Raw genomic sequence first — 17,859 nt, forward strand, 5'->3', positions numbered from 1 at the left:
TCAAACAAGTTATTATTCAGACATGGAGAGAACAGTCACAACTAGTAACTGAAGTTCAGATGTAAAAAAAAAAAAAAAAAAAAAAAGGAGCTGGTGAAGTAAACACGCCCAAATACTTACCCGAGACAACATGTTGTTTTTGGACCTGACTGAACCTGATGTTCCACATTTCTCTTTGGAGGTAGTCAGAACTGCACTGATGTTACATATCAGAGTGTGTTTACAGGTTGTATTTTCACATAGTTTATCTAAGTGGAGGACTCAAACACACAACACTGAGGCAGGTAGTCAAAGTAAAAGCGAGCTTTGCTTACTGACTGCATGTTAACCAACAAACCAAACTTAAGGTGCAGGCAAAAGTCATCCAAACAAAAAACTATGAGAATCAAAAACAGCAGGAGAACTGTGAACTTACAGGGATGAACACAGACAATCTGGTGACTGAAGAGGAAACAGGCAAAACTAAATACAGTGCTGATGGGTTAATGAAACACAGGTGAGCACAAGAACTGGTGGGAAAGAAACCCCACAATGGTAGGAAGTAAAACAAGCAGACACAAGAGGTGAGTGATTTCAAAGTAAAACAGGAAACCCAACAAACTAAAATCTTGATACCTTGACACTTGAGTCCAGTGACAATCATTATGTTGGGTTTTTTGAGGCAGAAGTAAACATATTTTGACAAAGTGGGAGGAGCGAAGGCCGGATCTGACTCAAAACCTGAGGACACTATGCTTCCCCAGCTATATTCACAACCTGACTGCATCCCAGGTTCTTCAATCAAACCAGGCACGCCTTCAAACAAACCTCTCTGTGAATCTCACCAGAACCTTGAACAGAAGTAGTGAATTTAGCAAATGTCACCATGATGATTTCTACTACTCTTATGATAATCTACTGACTGTATTTCATGAGAGACATTGATGCTTTTTGAATGGGAGTCTATTGGAGCAGATTCTTTTTTTTTTTTTTTTTTTAAGTCAGCCCCTGGTGGCCCTCGGAGGTATAACACTTTAAGGTACTTACACATTGGTTTCACTTTTTTTTACCACTGTCTACTGTCTACTGTCTATTCTTGAGTCAGAGTCCCTTTGAATTGGACTGCAATGCTAACTTGTCCAAACTGTTGGTGACAGAACGACATTTGATCTTGGAGCTAATAACTAAATAAAACTAATGAAAACTAATCTTGCCGACCAAAGTAGGAAGAACTCATATAAATACAGACTAGTTAAAAATATCCTTTAAAGACTTTAAACTTTATTGAAAAGTCAGAATCAAATACAATAAATTACAAAGTCAGTGTTATTGTAAGAAAAACTTTTTTTTAAAGTGTGAAAATCAAAACCTGAGGCACACATGAGCACACATTTCGTTTACATAAGTATATGAACAAACTTAGTGGTAGGTAGAGGTGTCACAGCCTGGAAATGTGTTACATTTGACATTATTAACAAACTGACAACAAATGACAGATAACCAATATGGCTTCTTCTATGTGTCTGTCAAAGAAAGCTGTTAAGTTGGACTTAAAGTGAAAGTGAGCCAGAGGACTGTTAACCTGAACTATGTTTGAGTTATCCTGAAATCATGATTTGTAAGCCAATCATATAAAGTATTGTATTTGGCTGTTGTACAGGTAAGCAACAAAACATGAACTGTACTCATAAAAAACAAAAAAACAAGGAATTAAATGCAATATTTTCTAAACCTAAACTTCTCAGTGTTTCTAATATTGTCTTATTGAGCTCACAGCATTTAAGGAAAAGAGTCTTGTGCATGAATAGTCATCTGTTATAGTGCATAAAGTGATCCAAAGTGACAAGTAGTCTCCAGTTGAATTTACAAGTTGATTTGCCATCATTACTTTCCTTTATTTAATTAAATTTGTTTTTATTGAAAACAATATTTCTGTGGTTCATTCTGGGTTAAAACAAATACATTTTGGATTAATAATGTTTGGATCACATTACTTGAAACAGGGTGAAGCAGTGTTTACACAAACATGATATACTGAGTACCGACGTAGATCTGTGGTTTAACTGAACTGAATTTGAAAACGTAGAAAACAGTAGCTGGACCAAGAGAAAATATCAGAAACGTATTTTGACGTGTTCATCTCAAAGAGCTAGAAAGCTCAGGAAGGACATTCACATCCAAATGTCATGCTTTGGTCATGTGATGATCACCATGACAAAAGAGAAAATTCTATGATGAAGCTTGTGAGATGGAGTTAATAACTCTGGAGGAGTTCTGTTTTTGTTTTTTTAATTTTGTTTGAGGAGTCCTGATATATGATTATAGCAGACACCAGCTAATCCGAAAACAAGTCAGTCCCAGTGAAATGGTTTGGACAGTAGCCAATGAGCCAACATGTTCCTATTAGACCCATAGAGCGAAAAACAGATCAACACAGTCTTTCTTTGTGAATTATAAATTACTCAAGAGTGAATTATGCTTTTTGCAGCATTGTGTTGCAAAACTGTGCAGTAGTTTTCCATTTATAGGGTTATAATTTCAAAAAATGACCTCCTGTTGTTGATGTCACTTAAAAATATGACGACTTAAAATGTCTGTTGAATGCGTTTATACCTGCTTCTGTCTCCTGCTGTGAAATGAACAGAGATTATCTGAGAGATGAACTGTCATTCTTTCACACTGCTATCTCGGAGGAGCCCCTCTCCCACGGCCTCGACCCGGTCCTGGTCCGGGTCCCCTCTGCCCTGGTCCGGGTCCTCTCTGCCCTGGTCCAGGTCCTCTCGGCCCGGGTGGCCGGTTGACCGGCCCTCGAGCGTTCGGGTTGGGAGACGCTAGGGCCACATCTTTCTGCAGGTTAACGCCTTTACCTGCTGACCCAGGCTTCATCTTAGTTGGCTTTGCATCTGGCTCTGGTGCCTTTTCTGTTACAGACAGAGAAATAGTTTGATCAGATCCATCTCTAGAGTTACATTGACATGTTAGTCTCATAACCTTAATACCACAATTTACTGTATGTTTGTGGAGATCCTGAGTGAAAATAAGCCATCGATATTTCACCAATTATGACATTTAACTTTTAACATTTATCTGCACCAGGAGGTGACTGACCGGGCGGAGCGTGGGGCATGAGGGATCGGTTCGGCAGCAGGTCCTCCAGGTCTTTCATGACCTGGTTGGTGGTGTCTGCGTTGTTCCTGCGGTTCTTCTCTTCATCCCGAGCCTTTATAAAGAGAGATGGAGGGAGACAGAAAGAGCGTTGATGTGTGTTAATCGTTTATGGAGCTCTCTGGTACAAAACAATAAGATGTAACAGGCTTTAGATACGCACACAATACTTGTCAATTGGATTAATTCAGTGCTGAGTTTGGTGTTGACGGGTGATATGTAGACAATAAGAAAAACATAGAATAACACCAAACTGATTAAACACTACATTTAGTGGCGGACTTGACTTGACGCAGAATAGAGAAAAAGGCTGCAGACCTGTGACCTCAAATATGTTAAATGCAAATGCCCAAATCAGTGCCTAAAAGAGTTGCACGCTCTTTCCCGTGCAAAAGTCTATATCTTTAAAAACAAACTTGATGGGAAAATGTGTGCAACTCTACATCAACCTCACCCACAAGCACCTTGATCTCTGTGTCCGAAAAAAAAAATCTTTGTCCTGGTCTTCCTTTCTGTTGTTGCCTCAATTCACCAAAGAACCAATGAGCAGCAGGTTCATTTTTAGTCATCAACATTCATAAGACGCTTTGCGTTGACCATTTGTGGGTGAATGTGAGTGTTTGGATCTGATGTTGATCTATGTAGACAATCCATTTCCAGGTGGACTGTGATTTTGAACAAAACATTGTATGTGTGCGCACGGTTTTATTGGCATGACATGTTGGGCTTTTGTGCACATGTACACCTTGGTATGGATCCTACACACTGTTTTATAAATGGACATGTAAAGTACATGTACTCACTGTTAGTTTTCAGGCTCAATGTCAGCATGCAAACATGCTCACTACTAGCCTCACTACTAACATGATGATCACGATGTTCCCATCTTCTACTTACCATTTGCATTTTCTTCTTCAGTTCCATGTTGGCGTTTTGGTAGGCCTCAGATACAGAGTTCAGATAATAGATGGCCAAACTGTGAAGGAGAGATCAGATAAGTGTTTGTTTTTCAGGGGGCTGTAAAGGCAGCGCTGGGAGTTTAACCACCTTAAACACACAAAACAACAATTTATTTGTGAAATTACCGTGTGCACTTTTGAGTGTGTTTCCAGAGACACACATGTGAATGTGAAATCTGGATCCCTTACAACATAATTATCATGTAAGCTTTTAGATGATTGATTAACATCTAGAAAAGCTCAAAAATAAAATAAAATGTAACAATACAAGTATAGAAGGATCTATGTGTGTGTTTACACTCACACCATGAGCAGTACAGCTGGTATGATGAGGCCCGGGTTGGCTGCATAGCTGAAGAGCGTCCCCATGAAGGCCGGCAGGTCCAAGTCGATCGTCTCCATGACCACGTCAAACATCTTCTTCTTCCCACTGCAACCGTCCACTCAGTCACATACATGTGTGTTTCATGTTGGTACATGCTCATCTCTAAAGAAATGTATTAGATGGGCTACTTTTTGTGTGTGTTATTACCTGAAGGGTCCACAGTCAAACGAAGGTGGCAGGGTCATGATGGTGTAGACGACAGGTAACAGACTCAGGAAGAGGACGAGGAGCAGCAGACCCATGTAGAAGTTGTTGGACTTGGAGGCCTTGAAGACTCTCTCGTGGGGGACGTTGGTGGCCATCACAGCCCAACACTGATAGTACATGGAGCTGAGGAGGCGCAGCACATTGATGCCGACCAGCCCAGGAGCATAAAACGCCCCCATCCTGGAATTATTTCACGTGTGAAGACAGAGGAGGAAGTGGATTAAATATAATATAAGAAAAGCAACAAGTAAATGCATAGTTTCACAACTTTTTAGTGCAAGGAGCCACAGTGGTGTGGCATTATAGTTGAAAAGGGTCACAAAACGCTTAAGAAAAACGCACACTGGTGTCATCTAGACACACATCAAATGGTGACTGATGCTTAATAAACTGATCTTTGTTAGCTATATTATAACTTTAAAAATGTGATTATTCTCATTGAAATGTTGTGTCCAAAAAAAAGGTCATAAGCTGACGTTTGGCAAACCTGAAATAATGGAACATCAAATAATATACAAACATACATTGTGTATCATGTAACATAATGTAACATTACAAAACATTTGACTATGTGAAACAATAAAATGGAGCATAACAATATGATACAGTGTAAAGTAATAATGTAAAAAAAATATGATGTAAAAATGTGATAAAAACTGTACATATACATGTACAGTATGGTAATGTCCCGTGACATAGCATAATGCTAATTTATATACAGTATATGTAATGTACTGCAGCATGTATTTTATGATTAGTAATGGTTGTTTCTGTTCATGAGGGATACATGGAGCAACATGCACCATGCCAGTAAACACACAAAGGAACATACTGAAGATTGAGCCTGTGCAGTGTAAGTCTACAAATACAGTTGGTACCAGATCATCCCCTGATTGAAGACCAATCCAAGAACATTTCCACTGATGTCAAACTCTCCATAAGAAGGCTGAAAAGGATCAGAGACAATTATTACTCACTAGACATGCAATAAAAATGACTATAACACCTGTGCTTTTAATACTATATCAATGTTGAAATGTCTGGTGTGAAAAAGACCGGTTCCTGAGTGTGGACAAGTCTTTTCTCGCAATGCATACAGACTACAGTGCACACAGAAATGACAGCTCTATACTAAACCATTTTATTTCAATTTGAACCAAAAACACAGCCGCTGACAGACTTACAAATCCAGCTTCCAGGTCCCAGCACCAGCAGTAGTTGAGGAAACGGACGATGACGGCTCTGGCAAAGTCACCAATCAGGATGGTCAGGTAGGACACCTGGATGTCTGACACCGTCAGCTTCACAAACTCCTGGAATATGGACATCACAGAACCGAGTTAGCCCTGAATTTTAAAACTTGTTCTTTTCTTAAAAGATAGTTGCATTAGTGGATGTTTTTAAAGTCTGAAACTCTTCCATTTATTCTAAAATCGGATTATTTTTTTGGCCTGGAGAACGAGGTAAAGCTGGCATGTGTTTGAAAATACACAAAGTGAGCGGGGGATTTGCATCATTATTTGGCTAATCACTCTGAAAAAATAATAGTATTTATGTTAACTGATGAGATGCACAACATTTTTTGTCATATTGTGATTTCTGTGTTATAATCTGAATGTATAAGCATAAGGTTTTATTTGCATTACTATGCCGACAGCAGTCTCCCAGCAGGGTCCTCTGATGACATCAGCAGGGTTCATGGGGGGTGGGGTGGTGTCAGTGTCATTGGCCAGACGTGTGAAGTTGGCGTAGTACTCCTTCATGGCCCAGATGGAGGCGTTCTTAATGGCGTGTTCCTCTTCCAACTGAGGGGGAACAAAGAAGCTGATTTCATTTCAGCTTACAGAAAACTTTTTGCTAAATGATAAATGATGCTTAAATGCCAGGATTTATTAAAGAGAGATGCATACTGGACGTCAAACACAGTGTCCGCTCACTACAAAGAAGATCGCTCACCTGGTGCATGAGCTATAAAAGTTTATAGTTTCCATTTTATATGGCACACAGCAAATGTGTATTAGTGTTTTCCCACCAGCAGGTTCTTTCTCGAATCATAGACTGTGATTTCGTCGTGGAAATAAAAATATTTTTCTTACGATACAGTCAAGGTTTTATGAATATAAAAACTTCATGGATTGAAAACTCATAACAGAAAGAGTAAAAACTGATCTATACATACATCAGTGGTTAAATAAGCATTATTTATTTATCACCCAAATTCTTTCAAGCCCCACCCTTACTTTGCTTCAGATTGGTTCTGACCTGGTTGTTCTCAGCCTAACCATCTGACTATTCATGCCTAAACCTAACCAACCAAACCAATGAAGGTAACTATCAGCCAATCACAGGCTGTGGTGGAGGATGGCGGATCTTCGCTGAATGCTTTTGGGAAAAAAAGATCAGGCCTTAAAGATCATATTCAATGTTAAGATTAAGAGAGATGGTGATGCATTCTAATGCCATCACCCCGATGCTAAAATAAACAAACAAACAAGAAAGTCAATAAAGTTCTGCCAGAGACTCCTAGTGGAGAAAATGTTCATTACAGTCTATAATACAGAGGTTTTTTTTTTGTTTGTTTGTTTTTTTTAGATTTTATACACTTTATTAATCCCCGAGGGGAAAAATATAGAATAATTAAATAAATTTAACCTGAGTTCAGAACAATATGGTCATTTAAACAAATAGTTTGAAAAGTACAAGATATCCTGTGTGCAAACTTGATAGTTTTTTGTCTGCAGGTAGTAAAACGTGAACATTTGATTTTTCAGGGGAAACTTTCGCCCGATTGTTATGCTGGAGGGTTAATCACCAAGAGTCACCCAAACATGAGGATTCACAGAAATCTGATCAATTGTTATGGGCTATGTTATTGCAATTAAAAAGAATGTCCCATTAATATCCACATCAGAAATCTGTCCACTTGTTTTTGAGATATCAGGACCAAAGAATGGATGGACATTAAATGAATGATTGGCCAACAAATCAAAATACCCATCATTAACCCAGCATGCTTTAAGCCACTTGTAGGACAAAAAAAAGGCTTTTAAATCGACACATTTAAAAGTCTTTTGGGGCAAGACTACCCGACCATAACCGTGGCAAATGTGTCCCCATTAGAAAACTGTCCCAGTGGACTGTCTGGAGAGAAGAAAAACACATACACACAATGCCAGCTAACCTTGGTGTTGACCTCATCAAACAGGGCGAATAGAAAGGTGTAGAGGTTTCCCAGGAAGAGGGCGAAGATGCGTCCCAGCTGCCACTTGAGGGCGATTCGAGGGTGGTAGTCCTCCAACTCAGCGATCGTCTCGAACAGAGGGGGACACACCAGGCCCAGCAGAGACATGATGAGCTCCAACTGGATGCGAGTAATTCAGAAATTCATTGTTTTTTGCAAAATATAAAATTCTCACCATGATCCTATATAAGCCACAGAAATAGACCTTTAGTATTTACAACTGATTTTTTTTTTTTAACCTTTGTTCCATGAAGCCGGTTGTAGCAGGTGCAGCTCTAACATTACCTCATTCTTCTCGTACCAGCTGAGGTCGTCCCTGGAGGCAAAATCCTGAGACCTCTTCACCACAAAGTAGATGAGATACCCACTGCCGCCGAGGCTACAGGTGATCAGGAAGTTAGCCAGGACTCTGAGGAACCTCCGCAGGTGGATGTTCTCATCCTTCTGGTTCTCCTGCTCATCCACGATGGACTCCTGTTCTTATCAAAACATGTAGAGGGGTTCACTGTAAGTAAAGCACTTGTCCATCATTATGAGCAGTTACAGTTAAGAGTGTACTGAAAGCATGTAGAAGTACAATATGTATATAGAAATGTACATCGAGCATCCTTTTTTTACAAAAAAAAAGCTATATGAAGAGGCTGTAAGGTTGCCATGGTTACCTTGAAGCTTGTGGTGATGGAGGCATACTTGTTGTCAGCGGTCTCTGAATTGCCGATGAGGTAATCCCAGCTGGTGAACATCTTCCAGGCAAACGTGAATTCTCCTTCATCGCCGTCTCCACCGCCAACATCAGCATTCTTGGCCATTCTGAAGACAAACAAACAAATAAAATACGAAAGACATATTTATCAGTACAGGAAAAAAAATGCATTGTCAAAAATAATCTTGATGTTTGCACAGTTGAACAGTAAAACCCATCTGACTAGGTTGCATATGGCTCATATCTAAAGAGACACCCATTTTCCCCAAACCAAACCATTCTGCACTTTTGGAGAAAAAAAAATTAATCAAAGGTGGATCTCAATGATTCTTATCTGATTGTATTAAGATGTTGACATATTCTGGGGTAGGTAAACCAGCCTCTAAAAAAAAAAATCATTATTATTTGTTTGACTTGTAAATACCTAAAAATTCAAATGTTTGAGGCTGTCTGAGCTTCACAGACTCACGTGCGGATCACGAGCATCAGGCTGTAGCCGAACGTGCCGATCCCGACCATGAGGTAGGACAGAGGCAGCCTGAACTTCAGCAAGCCGATGGTCCTCTGGTTGTTGTAAAATCCGTAGAAGAGCACTGAGTATTTGCAGTATCCCTGAGAAAGAAAGAGATGCCAATAATGTTTGCTTTTTGTTATACTTTCTATATTTTTTAACTCTACCATTAAAATGTATATATTTCATCCTGAATCTGATTTACATTCATTTGTTGTGTCATACAGGCCCCTTGTGAGGGGATTTAGAGGCATTTCATAATTTTTTTTTTAAACTAAATCTTTATCATATCTCAGACTCACATTGAAGTCCATGAGGACAGAGTAGTCTTGAGCTGTGTCCTGCTCTGCTCTCGGTACAGTCTTCCTGGGAATCGACCCATAAGGAAGACCCATCAGGACCTGGAAAGTTACAAATAATTATTGAAATCAATATTTAATTCATTGATTTAAATTTTAAATATCACTCTACAGGCAAGCTTTCTCCCTGCCAACAGGGCCCCAAAGATGTCAACAAGTGTCTTCTTTTGAATTCCCTCTTGAAACGTTTTTTTCCTTACGTATCTTAAAGAACTGTAATCTGGTTTGACTTGATTCGTGCATTTAATGTACTTTACTGAAATGTTTTTCTTTTAAACTCAGTAACAGGAGTAAATCACTTCACCTCTGGGATGACCACAAGTCCAAAAGTAAAGCCAAAAAGGACGAGGTTCATGCCGTACATCCAGCGCAGGAAGATAAAGTAAGATGCTACAGATGACCCAAAGTGGCCTGAGGACGTTGAGAAGATTGTTAAGTTCAACATCTGTCCACATGAAGGCGCTGTTTCATTGGTGAACACAGCTGTGCTGAAACAAAACTTACTTTCCACCTCTTTGATCTTCCTCTCCCAGGGGATACAAGCTGTTCTAAAATTCTCAAAATCCCTTTGAAACTTGATCCATTTCTGAGATAAACAAAACAAATTTGAAGGTTATAGAGAGAAAGCACACACACTTACAAATGCAAAAAAGATAAACAGTTTGAATTGTGTGCCTAACCTTTGTCATCATCACTTTGTAGGCGTACCACTTCCTGCCTTTTCCTTTGCCCAAAGCTCCTTCAAACTTATCCACAAACTCCTGAGCCTCCCTGTCAACAAACACGCGGACGATCAATACAACTTTCTGACAAATATAAATAAGAACTCCGAAGGAGGTAGCCAATCCATTGTTGCTTTCTAATTTCAGACAAAACCTTCTGTCACAGGTAAAACAGATTACCTGAGGTGTACGAGTCTCCGCTTCATCCTCCACGGCTTGTTCCTGATGTTGGCGATCAGTTTCTTCTTCTCCTCCACCTCCTCCATCAGCCGCGCCATCTCTCCCTCCGACATGGACTCCTCCTCCTCATCCGAGTTTGAGTTGGAATCAGATGAACTGGAGCAGAGAGGGCAGATTCATGACAATTTATTTATCAAATATTAATCCTCTGAGGACAATAAATGTAGTAAGACAGCTGAGTTTCGCTGCTCCCTGCGTGGTCAGATATACGCACTGTTGCATCTGTAATGATCCCACAATGGATGTATTCTACCATGAGCCAACAACGTTTTTTAGCTTCTAGGTTTGCCTCCCACTACACAAGCACATCCAAGTATGTTCTCTGAAAATGTTCATAATAGAAGGATTAAAACTGATCTTGTGTAAGGGCAATAGTTTTACAAAAGTCCATTTTATATCGGCGATCTATGAGAAAAAAATGCTTCTGGGCCTCAGGGCATATTTTTGTTGCAATAGTGTGGCGAGGCTTCGTGGCCCACCTCTCTTTATATATCTATGACTCCTACCCAGCCAACCTGGAATCACACCCATCAGCATGTAACACACCCATCAGCATGTAACACACCCATCAGCATGTAACACACCCATCAGCATGTAATACACCACTAGAGTGCACTGTGTCAGTGTCACGTTGTGCCTGAGTGTGATAAGGAAGTTGTACTGAGGTTTAGGTACCAAAAAACACTTTTACATTAGTAAGGTTACATACATCATGTTAAGTTAAATACTTCCACAATGACTTCTGTTTTCTCACAGACTTTACCACCAGTTCCCCTATAAGTAAAAGTCCTGTGCTATCCAACCAACCCTGTCCTCTCTGACCTCCTTCTTCGACCCTGGTCACACATACATGTGCTTGTCACTACTAGGCGAGGTATGATGTGATACTGACGGGTGTATTACATGCACACACGTGCATGCAGAGTGATGGCAGACTGGCACACCACAGATGTCGGCGAAACCACGACAGGTCAGCGAAAACAACATTTTCATGGGGTGTTCAGTTACTCTTTAACAAAACCTATTCTAGATTTTGAGATATTTCAGTCTGAACATTTCAGTCTACCAACCTGTTCCTTTACAGCAGGGGTCTCCAACCAGTAGGTCGCAAGCTTCCCCTTAGATCAAAGGAGCTCTCAGGGGAAATATGTTGGAGACCCCTCCTCTAGACCAAAGTTCCCAGTATACATTGCTTCATTTTGGGGCATCACACACAGATTCACAGATAAGACAAGCTAATTACAAGTATTGCTCTTGGTAAAGCTGAGCAGCTAATTTGTGCATTTCCACTATGTTGGTGTGTTAGTTGTGTAGATAGCTGCTTGATCTGTCCGTCTGTCTAACACTTTAGTCGAGAGTAATATATATATATATATATATATATATTGATAGCTGTAACCCAAAATGCCTTAACGGCACAATGTGGAAATTCATGTTCACCAGATGACAATCCTTTTATATTTATTATTCATTTCTGCCAGCACCATACTCAAACCAAAACTGTCAAAGGCCAGATTTCCATACATTTCCATCTGGAGGTTGAATTGTAGTGGTTTTGGTGATGCCACCTCACGTCTCTGAAGACAAAACTCATGCAATAATCTACAACAGATATAAAATCCTAATAGACACTCAGACATTTAATTTATTCAGCACTCTCATGCTCCACAGAGGATGAACCCTCTGTTCTTTAGCACCAATGTAAACTTTGCAAACACAATATCTGAGTCTAATAATATCGACTAGATCATCAGCAAATTTGCTGAATACAGTTGTGCTTTACTAAAGGTGGAAAATGTCAGCTAATAACATTCATTCTTTTGTGGTGTAATTCACCCTGGTATTGTCAGTATTGGTTGATAAATTGCCAATATGACTGAGCAGATCACAGGATTGTTTCATTTTATTGTATGTATTAAGTAATTGGGTCCTGATATAAAGAGCTCTGTTCAAATTAAGAAAGAAGGTGTGTCCTGTATCTGATTCCTTACATGGAGTTTTTCTTCCTCTGGCCTACCTGTCATCCTTCTTCTTCTTCTTCTTCTTCTTGTCCTTGTCGTCATCCTTGTCTTTCCCCTTGTCCTTCCCTTTGCCCTTGCCCTTACTGTCCACTTCCTCCTTCCCTCCTTTCTTTCCTCCTCCTTTCTTTCCCTTCTTTCCTTTCCCTGCATCGCTGTCTTCTTCATCACTGTCTTGGACTTTGCCTCCTTTCCTCCTATTGGCTGCACCTCCTCGCTTCTTCTTGGGAGCCTCATCCTCGCTGTCATCCTCATCATCATCGCCACGACGTTTCTTGACTGGCTTCTTCTTGTTTGCACCCCTGCGTCCCCTGGGAGCTTCATCTTCCTCTTCGTCATCCTCATCCTCGCTGGCTGGTTTTTTGCCTCGGCCTCTTCCCCTCGCGCCTCCTCTTCCAGCTGCCTGCTTCCTGTTTGTTCTCCTCTGAGTGGCCCCGTCTGCAATACAAAACACATTAAATACACATTAGATAGCCTGAGAATTTGATTAGACTCTGACTGTTCATAAGAACCATAAAAAGCTGCGTCATCCACTCACCATCACTGTCACTCAAATCCCCATCTACGTCGATCCCAACTGAGGAAGAACAGACACGCGAAACCACACGATAAAATACTTAACTGATCGACGTTCAAAATATCTTTCTGCATTGGCAACAATTTGAACTTTTCGATGATATTTAATCAACATCAGTGCAACATATTTCTAATCCAGGAAAGTAAGAAAATATCTATTCAAAACATCAATTTTAAAGTTGGGAACGTCAGTCTGTCACTAAGTCTGTGACTTTAGTTCAGATTGAAATACCGTTGGCTGTCTCATGATGATTGTTATGAAACTTGGATATTTTATTCCCAAAAGGACAAACTATTCTAACTTTGTTGATGTCTGTGTTTTTCATTCTCAAGTTAGAATTTTAATCAGTCCAGCAAATTGCTCATTTATTTACATTTCCATTAGCCTCAACTGCACTTTGTGTTTAGTGCCAGTTAGTAAATGTTAGCATGCTAAACTGAGATAGTAAACGTGAAAAACATGAAAGATGTAACCGCAGCTAGTTAGCTTTGCAGCTTCTTAGCATTTAGCTCAAAGCACCATTAGGCCGAAGTACAGTCTCACAGAGCTGATCCCTGTGCTTTACAGATAAGAGCATTTCAGATATGTCATACAAAAAACACAGCAACAACTACAACATCTGTGTGTGCTGTGGCAGATAGGTGAAGTCAATGGTAGTTTTATGGATAATATCAATTAACTTTCTTTTGTTTTCCAAGGCCCAAACGTTCCCATTAACAGCCTACTGACAGCCTGGAGGTCATAGTTTGTCCAAAATAGACATATGCATTGCTCTCCATTTTTATTAACCACATTTGTGGCGCCATGGATGGAAATGTCAGTTAACTGGTCTGCTGCTTTGGTGGAGACTGAAATACAGACCAGAATCTCTGCTGGACGAATGAATGGGCTGTCATGGTTCCCCCCAGAAGGATTGCAATAATGTTGGTGATCTCCGTCACATGTTGTTTTGTCCAGTTATTTTGCCTTTGATCAAAAGTCAATGATGCTTCCATGCAGCTTCCTCCAGCTCTGTGTTCACTTAATGACAAGTGCTATTAGTCGACCGGGATTAGGGTTGAACTGGGGAAGGTTTTGGGCTCAGGGTACCATTATGGTAGTCCTGTAGAACTTAGGATCCTGAAAACTTAGGATCTTGAGAAAATAGTTAAGGGTCCCAAACTTGGTAAACATTTAACCTGCTCAAATTCAGCATAGCAATTTAATGTTAGCATTCAGCTAAAAGCACCACTGTGTGTCAGAATATATTCTCACAGCGCCACCAGCTTGTGTGGCTGCAGTCTCAGTCCTGTTAAAGTATTAATTGTCCGGGTCCCTACAGATGCTGTGCATTTACTTGTCTTTTGCATATCTAGGTAACAAGGCCCAAATTCAGTTGGAACTCAGCTCAGCAGCGGCTAAAACCAGTGGAAACTAAAGCAGAACCTGTGATGATGACATGCTACGTCACACTTTGTTGAGTTCCTGCAGTGGAAAAGGGCCAAAAGTCACATGGCTTGGCTCCTCACCTGTGACATTAAAGTGTGTAGTGTTGTTTGAAGTCTGTAAGGTGGTGAGTGCTCATTAAGATGTACAAATACACAATCGATGCTCATTTACAAAGTAAATAAAATTGACATTTTACAACACAAATTATTCTTACAAATGGAGTTTCACAACATAAATCAATTAAATCTACAAAACAAATCAATCCTCCTGTCCTCTCATCTTCTACTCACCTTCCTCCACTTTAGCTGCATCACTTTTTCTCGGCATGATGAAAAATACTGAGCGTCTGTCCTCTGTGTCCTTTGCAGTGTTCGCCCAATCTACACCAACCGGCTGCTTCTCCTCTGCCTCGGCTCCCCGCCAGCACCCAACTCAGGTATCTGACAGTGCCGTCACTATGACGACTGCTGCAAGTGACCTGCTCCCAGCAGGTGCTCTCGGACAAGTGCAGTAAATTCTGGAAACCAAAGGTGATGCACCTCGGCTCGTCAAGCAGAAAGGTTGTGTTATTCAGGAGCTGGGACGTGATGATACACGGCTGTGGGTCACTGCTGTGTTTAATATGAGGACCACACTGATTCCTAGAGGTGAAACAGCATTCAGTGTGTCTCTACTGTATTTAGCTGTCCCGGATGATTGTGGTCTGCTTTGCTTAAATGGCCAAAGAACTACATTATCTAAAGTGCCTTGAAACACTCTCACTTGTCTTGTTATTGGAGACCACACACACACATGCAAGAAGACCAGACAGCCCTAAAGATTTAATGAGGGGCTCGGTTTCTTTACGTGAGGCTCATTAGACAGGCAGTGAATACCCAGGGATGACCTGGCAGATTTCTGTTGTTTTGACGTGTTTGATAAAAATACAGCAGCCATTAGAGTCAGCTAACCCGAGGCACAGACTGACAGCAGCGAAATGTGTGTGCAGAGCTGGAAACCCTGCAGAGCAACACCTCAGAGCCTCATTAAATAATAGAGTGGAGCTCATTTTTCACGTCCAAAATGATTCCATTACACGGTTGTGACTTCCCAAAGGTGAGATGTGGATAACACCTTGGAGGACTCGTGCTGGTGTCCGGTTGAGGTGACACATCTCACTCATCAATAATATGAGATACTGTATTACTGTTAGATATTGCAAGAGGGCTGATGACATAGAGTATTTGATGATATAGTTTAAGATCCTGCAGCACTACTGCAAGTATTAAATAGTGTGTGTGTATATATATGTATATACATTTTGCATATACAATACATCAAAAATATTTTTTTTTTGTACCGTTAATTAATGAGGAGTGGTGGTTGGAAAGTGTGGAGTTCTTTTTGTGTCAGTTTTTTGTTTCTGCAGTTTCTTAAATAAATTAATTGAGCTTTTGACCAAAATAAAAGTTATATGACTCCAGTTCCACGGGTATGGTAAAAAACTGAGCTTATATCAGAAAACTGTTGCTTATTTAGGCTGCATAACAATGCTGAGCAACTTTAGGATTAATTTGATGTTCAAACCGTATTTAACTAAATGCACTGTGACATTCAACAGACAAATAATATTTCAAAGCTTTTGCAAAGCTGTAATCATTTAGACTTAAAACAAAAATAATGAAATGATAAAAATAATTATTTATTTTGATGGTTTCAAACCAAATATCATGTTTTGTGTGTTGGGAACATGCTTTAGTCTGCAGTCTGCAGGAGTGGTATTCTCTTTAATAAAACTGAAGACAAACAGCAGAAACTTACATATTCTGTCATTTCACATTTCTGATCCTGATGCAAATTTCTGAACGACTTCATGTCTGAAATTCTAAATCAATATTTCATGCATGGTCAATATGAAATATGCATGACCAATTAAACGTTAATGGATCAGGTCCAGAGGGAGTTGTAATGTTACTGTGACAGTATTAATCACATTGTCCAAACAGTGGTGTACATACTGTATTTTATAACTTTAATTAGGGTTCGAAGCAGCATAGCTGCATGGAACCTTTGTTCCCATATTTATTCCGCTTCTGCTTATTTTTCTCCGCTAAAAGTGATTATGCAGCAAAACCCATAATTGTGGGGAAAACTCAACAAACTTGGCGTGTAGATTGCAAATAAACAACCACAGATCCACAAACAGACAGAAAACAATGGACTGAGACAAAGAGTTCCGTCAAGATTAAAAAGTTTATTCAAACAATTCTTAGAATATAACAGTGACATAAGTCGAGTGCTAATGGTGACTAGGCCACAGCTGTAGACAGTAAAGGGGATGGGGAGTGGGAGGGAAGGAGTAGGAAGGGGGGGGGCATCAGGCTCTGGGACAGAGCCCTCACCAGCTCCTGTGCTCCACACACTCACATCGAACAATACAAAATTATAACCAAAAGCATACAAATACTGGGAGGATGTGCAAAAAAGCTAAAAGCAAATACCACCAACCGCACAAGGACACACTGGAGCACGAGAGGCCCAGTCACCAAACCCACCACCGTCTCGGCGGCCACGCTGCTGCCAGCCCCAGGCACTCCTACAAGGCAAAAGAAAATCAAACTTAACTCAAGTACAATATTATGGAAATGAATATTCTTGGGGGAAAATATCAAACGCAGCTTAGTTAAAAACAAAAAAACAGGAAACTAACACCAACAAAATTAATCTAACTAAACAATACCACAGAAATAAAGAAACACAAAACAAAACAGCAGTGGCTTTCATTTCTGGCCTGAATGGTGCCTCCTCCCGCTGCGCAGGCTCACATAGTTTGGGCCTCCCTGAGGAGCTGGATCTGGAGTACAAACAAACAAAAGGTAACAAACAGCAGCGTAGCTTTGCTTCCAGACTGAACCTTAATAACACCTTCCAGATCACTGCGAATCTCAATGTAGCACTCAGACACCAGAAGGGAAAAGCAGGCTGACAGCAGCTCATTTGGTGCAGCTTTTATACCGTGCCTAATGGGTGCCCAGGGAAGTAGGAGGTGCAAAGGCCTGCCTGAACCTACAGTAGCTCAGAGGGACATTTCCTCACTGGCTACCCATGACTCCCTGGTGTCACAGTCAGAAAGTCATCTTCTCTGTAGACCTGAAGATCCACTACAACTGGTCAGTTTCAGTGTTGACAAGAATGTCTTCTACTGCTTGCAATTTGCTCGGACCTTGATTACTGCCGCTTGCGTCTATATTACAGAGTTACACCTGTTCAAAGTAAGCCTTCACATTTAGGTGCTCTTCATTCATGGTGTCGGCCTTCATATTTGTATTTTTCTTCAAGAGTTTCCTAATGTTACACTCAGAGTATATGTAAAATGTAGATTTTCC

The 17,859-nt window shown here is 40.4% G+C and overlaps 1 protein-coding gene across 1 annotated transcript; it reads right to left on the bottom strand.

Moving 5' to 3' along the window:
• Nucleotides 1–1,494: 1,494 nt before the first annotated feature.
• On the bottom strand, nt 1,495–14,864 carry tmc2a (transmembrane channel-like 2a). Its single transcript, XM_069159330.1, has 20 exons — nt 14,785–14,864; nt 13,028–13,066; nt 12,489–12,927; nt 10,412–10,567; nt 10,190–10,280; nt 10,014–10,095; nt 9,814–9,920; nt 9,453–9,551; nt 9,109–9,251; nt 8,599–8,746; nt 8,222–8,410; nt 7,877–8,056; nt 6,342–6,500; nt 5,880–6,008; nt 5,574–5,641; nt 4,636–4,875; nt 4,408–4,533; nt 4,042–4,120; nt 3,088–3,199; nt 1,495–2,900 (listed from the first exon to the last, which is right to left on the bottom strand). The coding sequence occupies exons 1-20, from the start codon at nt 14,819–14,821 to the stop codon at nt 2,662–2,664; spliced, it is 2,862 nt and encodes a 953-aa protein (XP_069015431.1). The 5' UTR covers nt 14,822–14,864; the 3' UTR covers nt 1,495–2,661.
• Nucleotides 14,865–17,859: the final 2,995 nt, after the last annotated feature.

Source organism: Embiotoca jacksoni, unplaced genomic scaffold (genome assembly GCF_022577435.1).
Source record: "Embiotoca jacksoni isolate LCO1_2020_lvr unplaced genomic scaffold, fEmbJac1.0.p SCAF_10, whole genome shotgun sequence".
In the NCBI taxonomy this organism is placed as follows: Eukaryota; Metazoa; Chordata; class Actinopteri; family Embiotocidae; genus Embiotoca; species Embiotoca jacksoni.

Excerpts from the sequence above, each read along its gene's own strand:
- tmc2a (XM_069159330.1), bottom strand. The coding sequence starts at position 14,821 with ATGCCGAGAAAAAGTGATGCAGCTAAAGTGGAGGAAG. Across the intron at positions 12,928-13,027 it reads GGATTTGAGTGACAGTGATG|ACGGGGCCACTCAGAGGAGA; the intron begins GTGAGTGGATGA and ends TTTGTATTGCAG. Across the intron at positions 8,411-8,598 it reads CCATCACCACAAGCTTCAAG|GAGTCCATCGTGGATGAGCA; the intron begins GTAACCATGGCA and ends TGATAAGAACAG.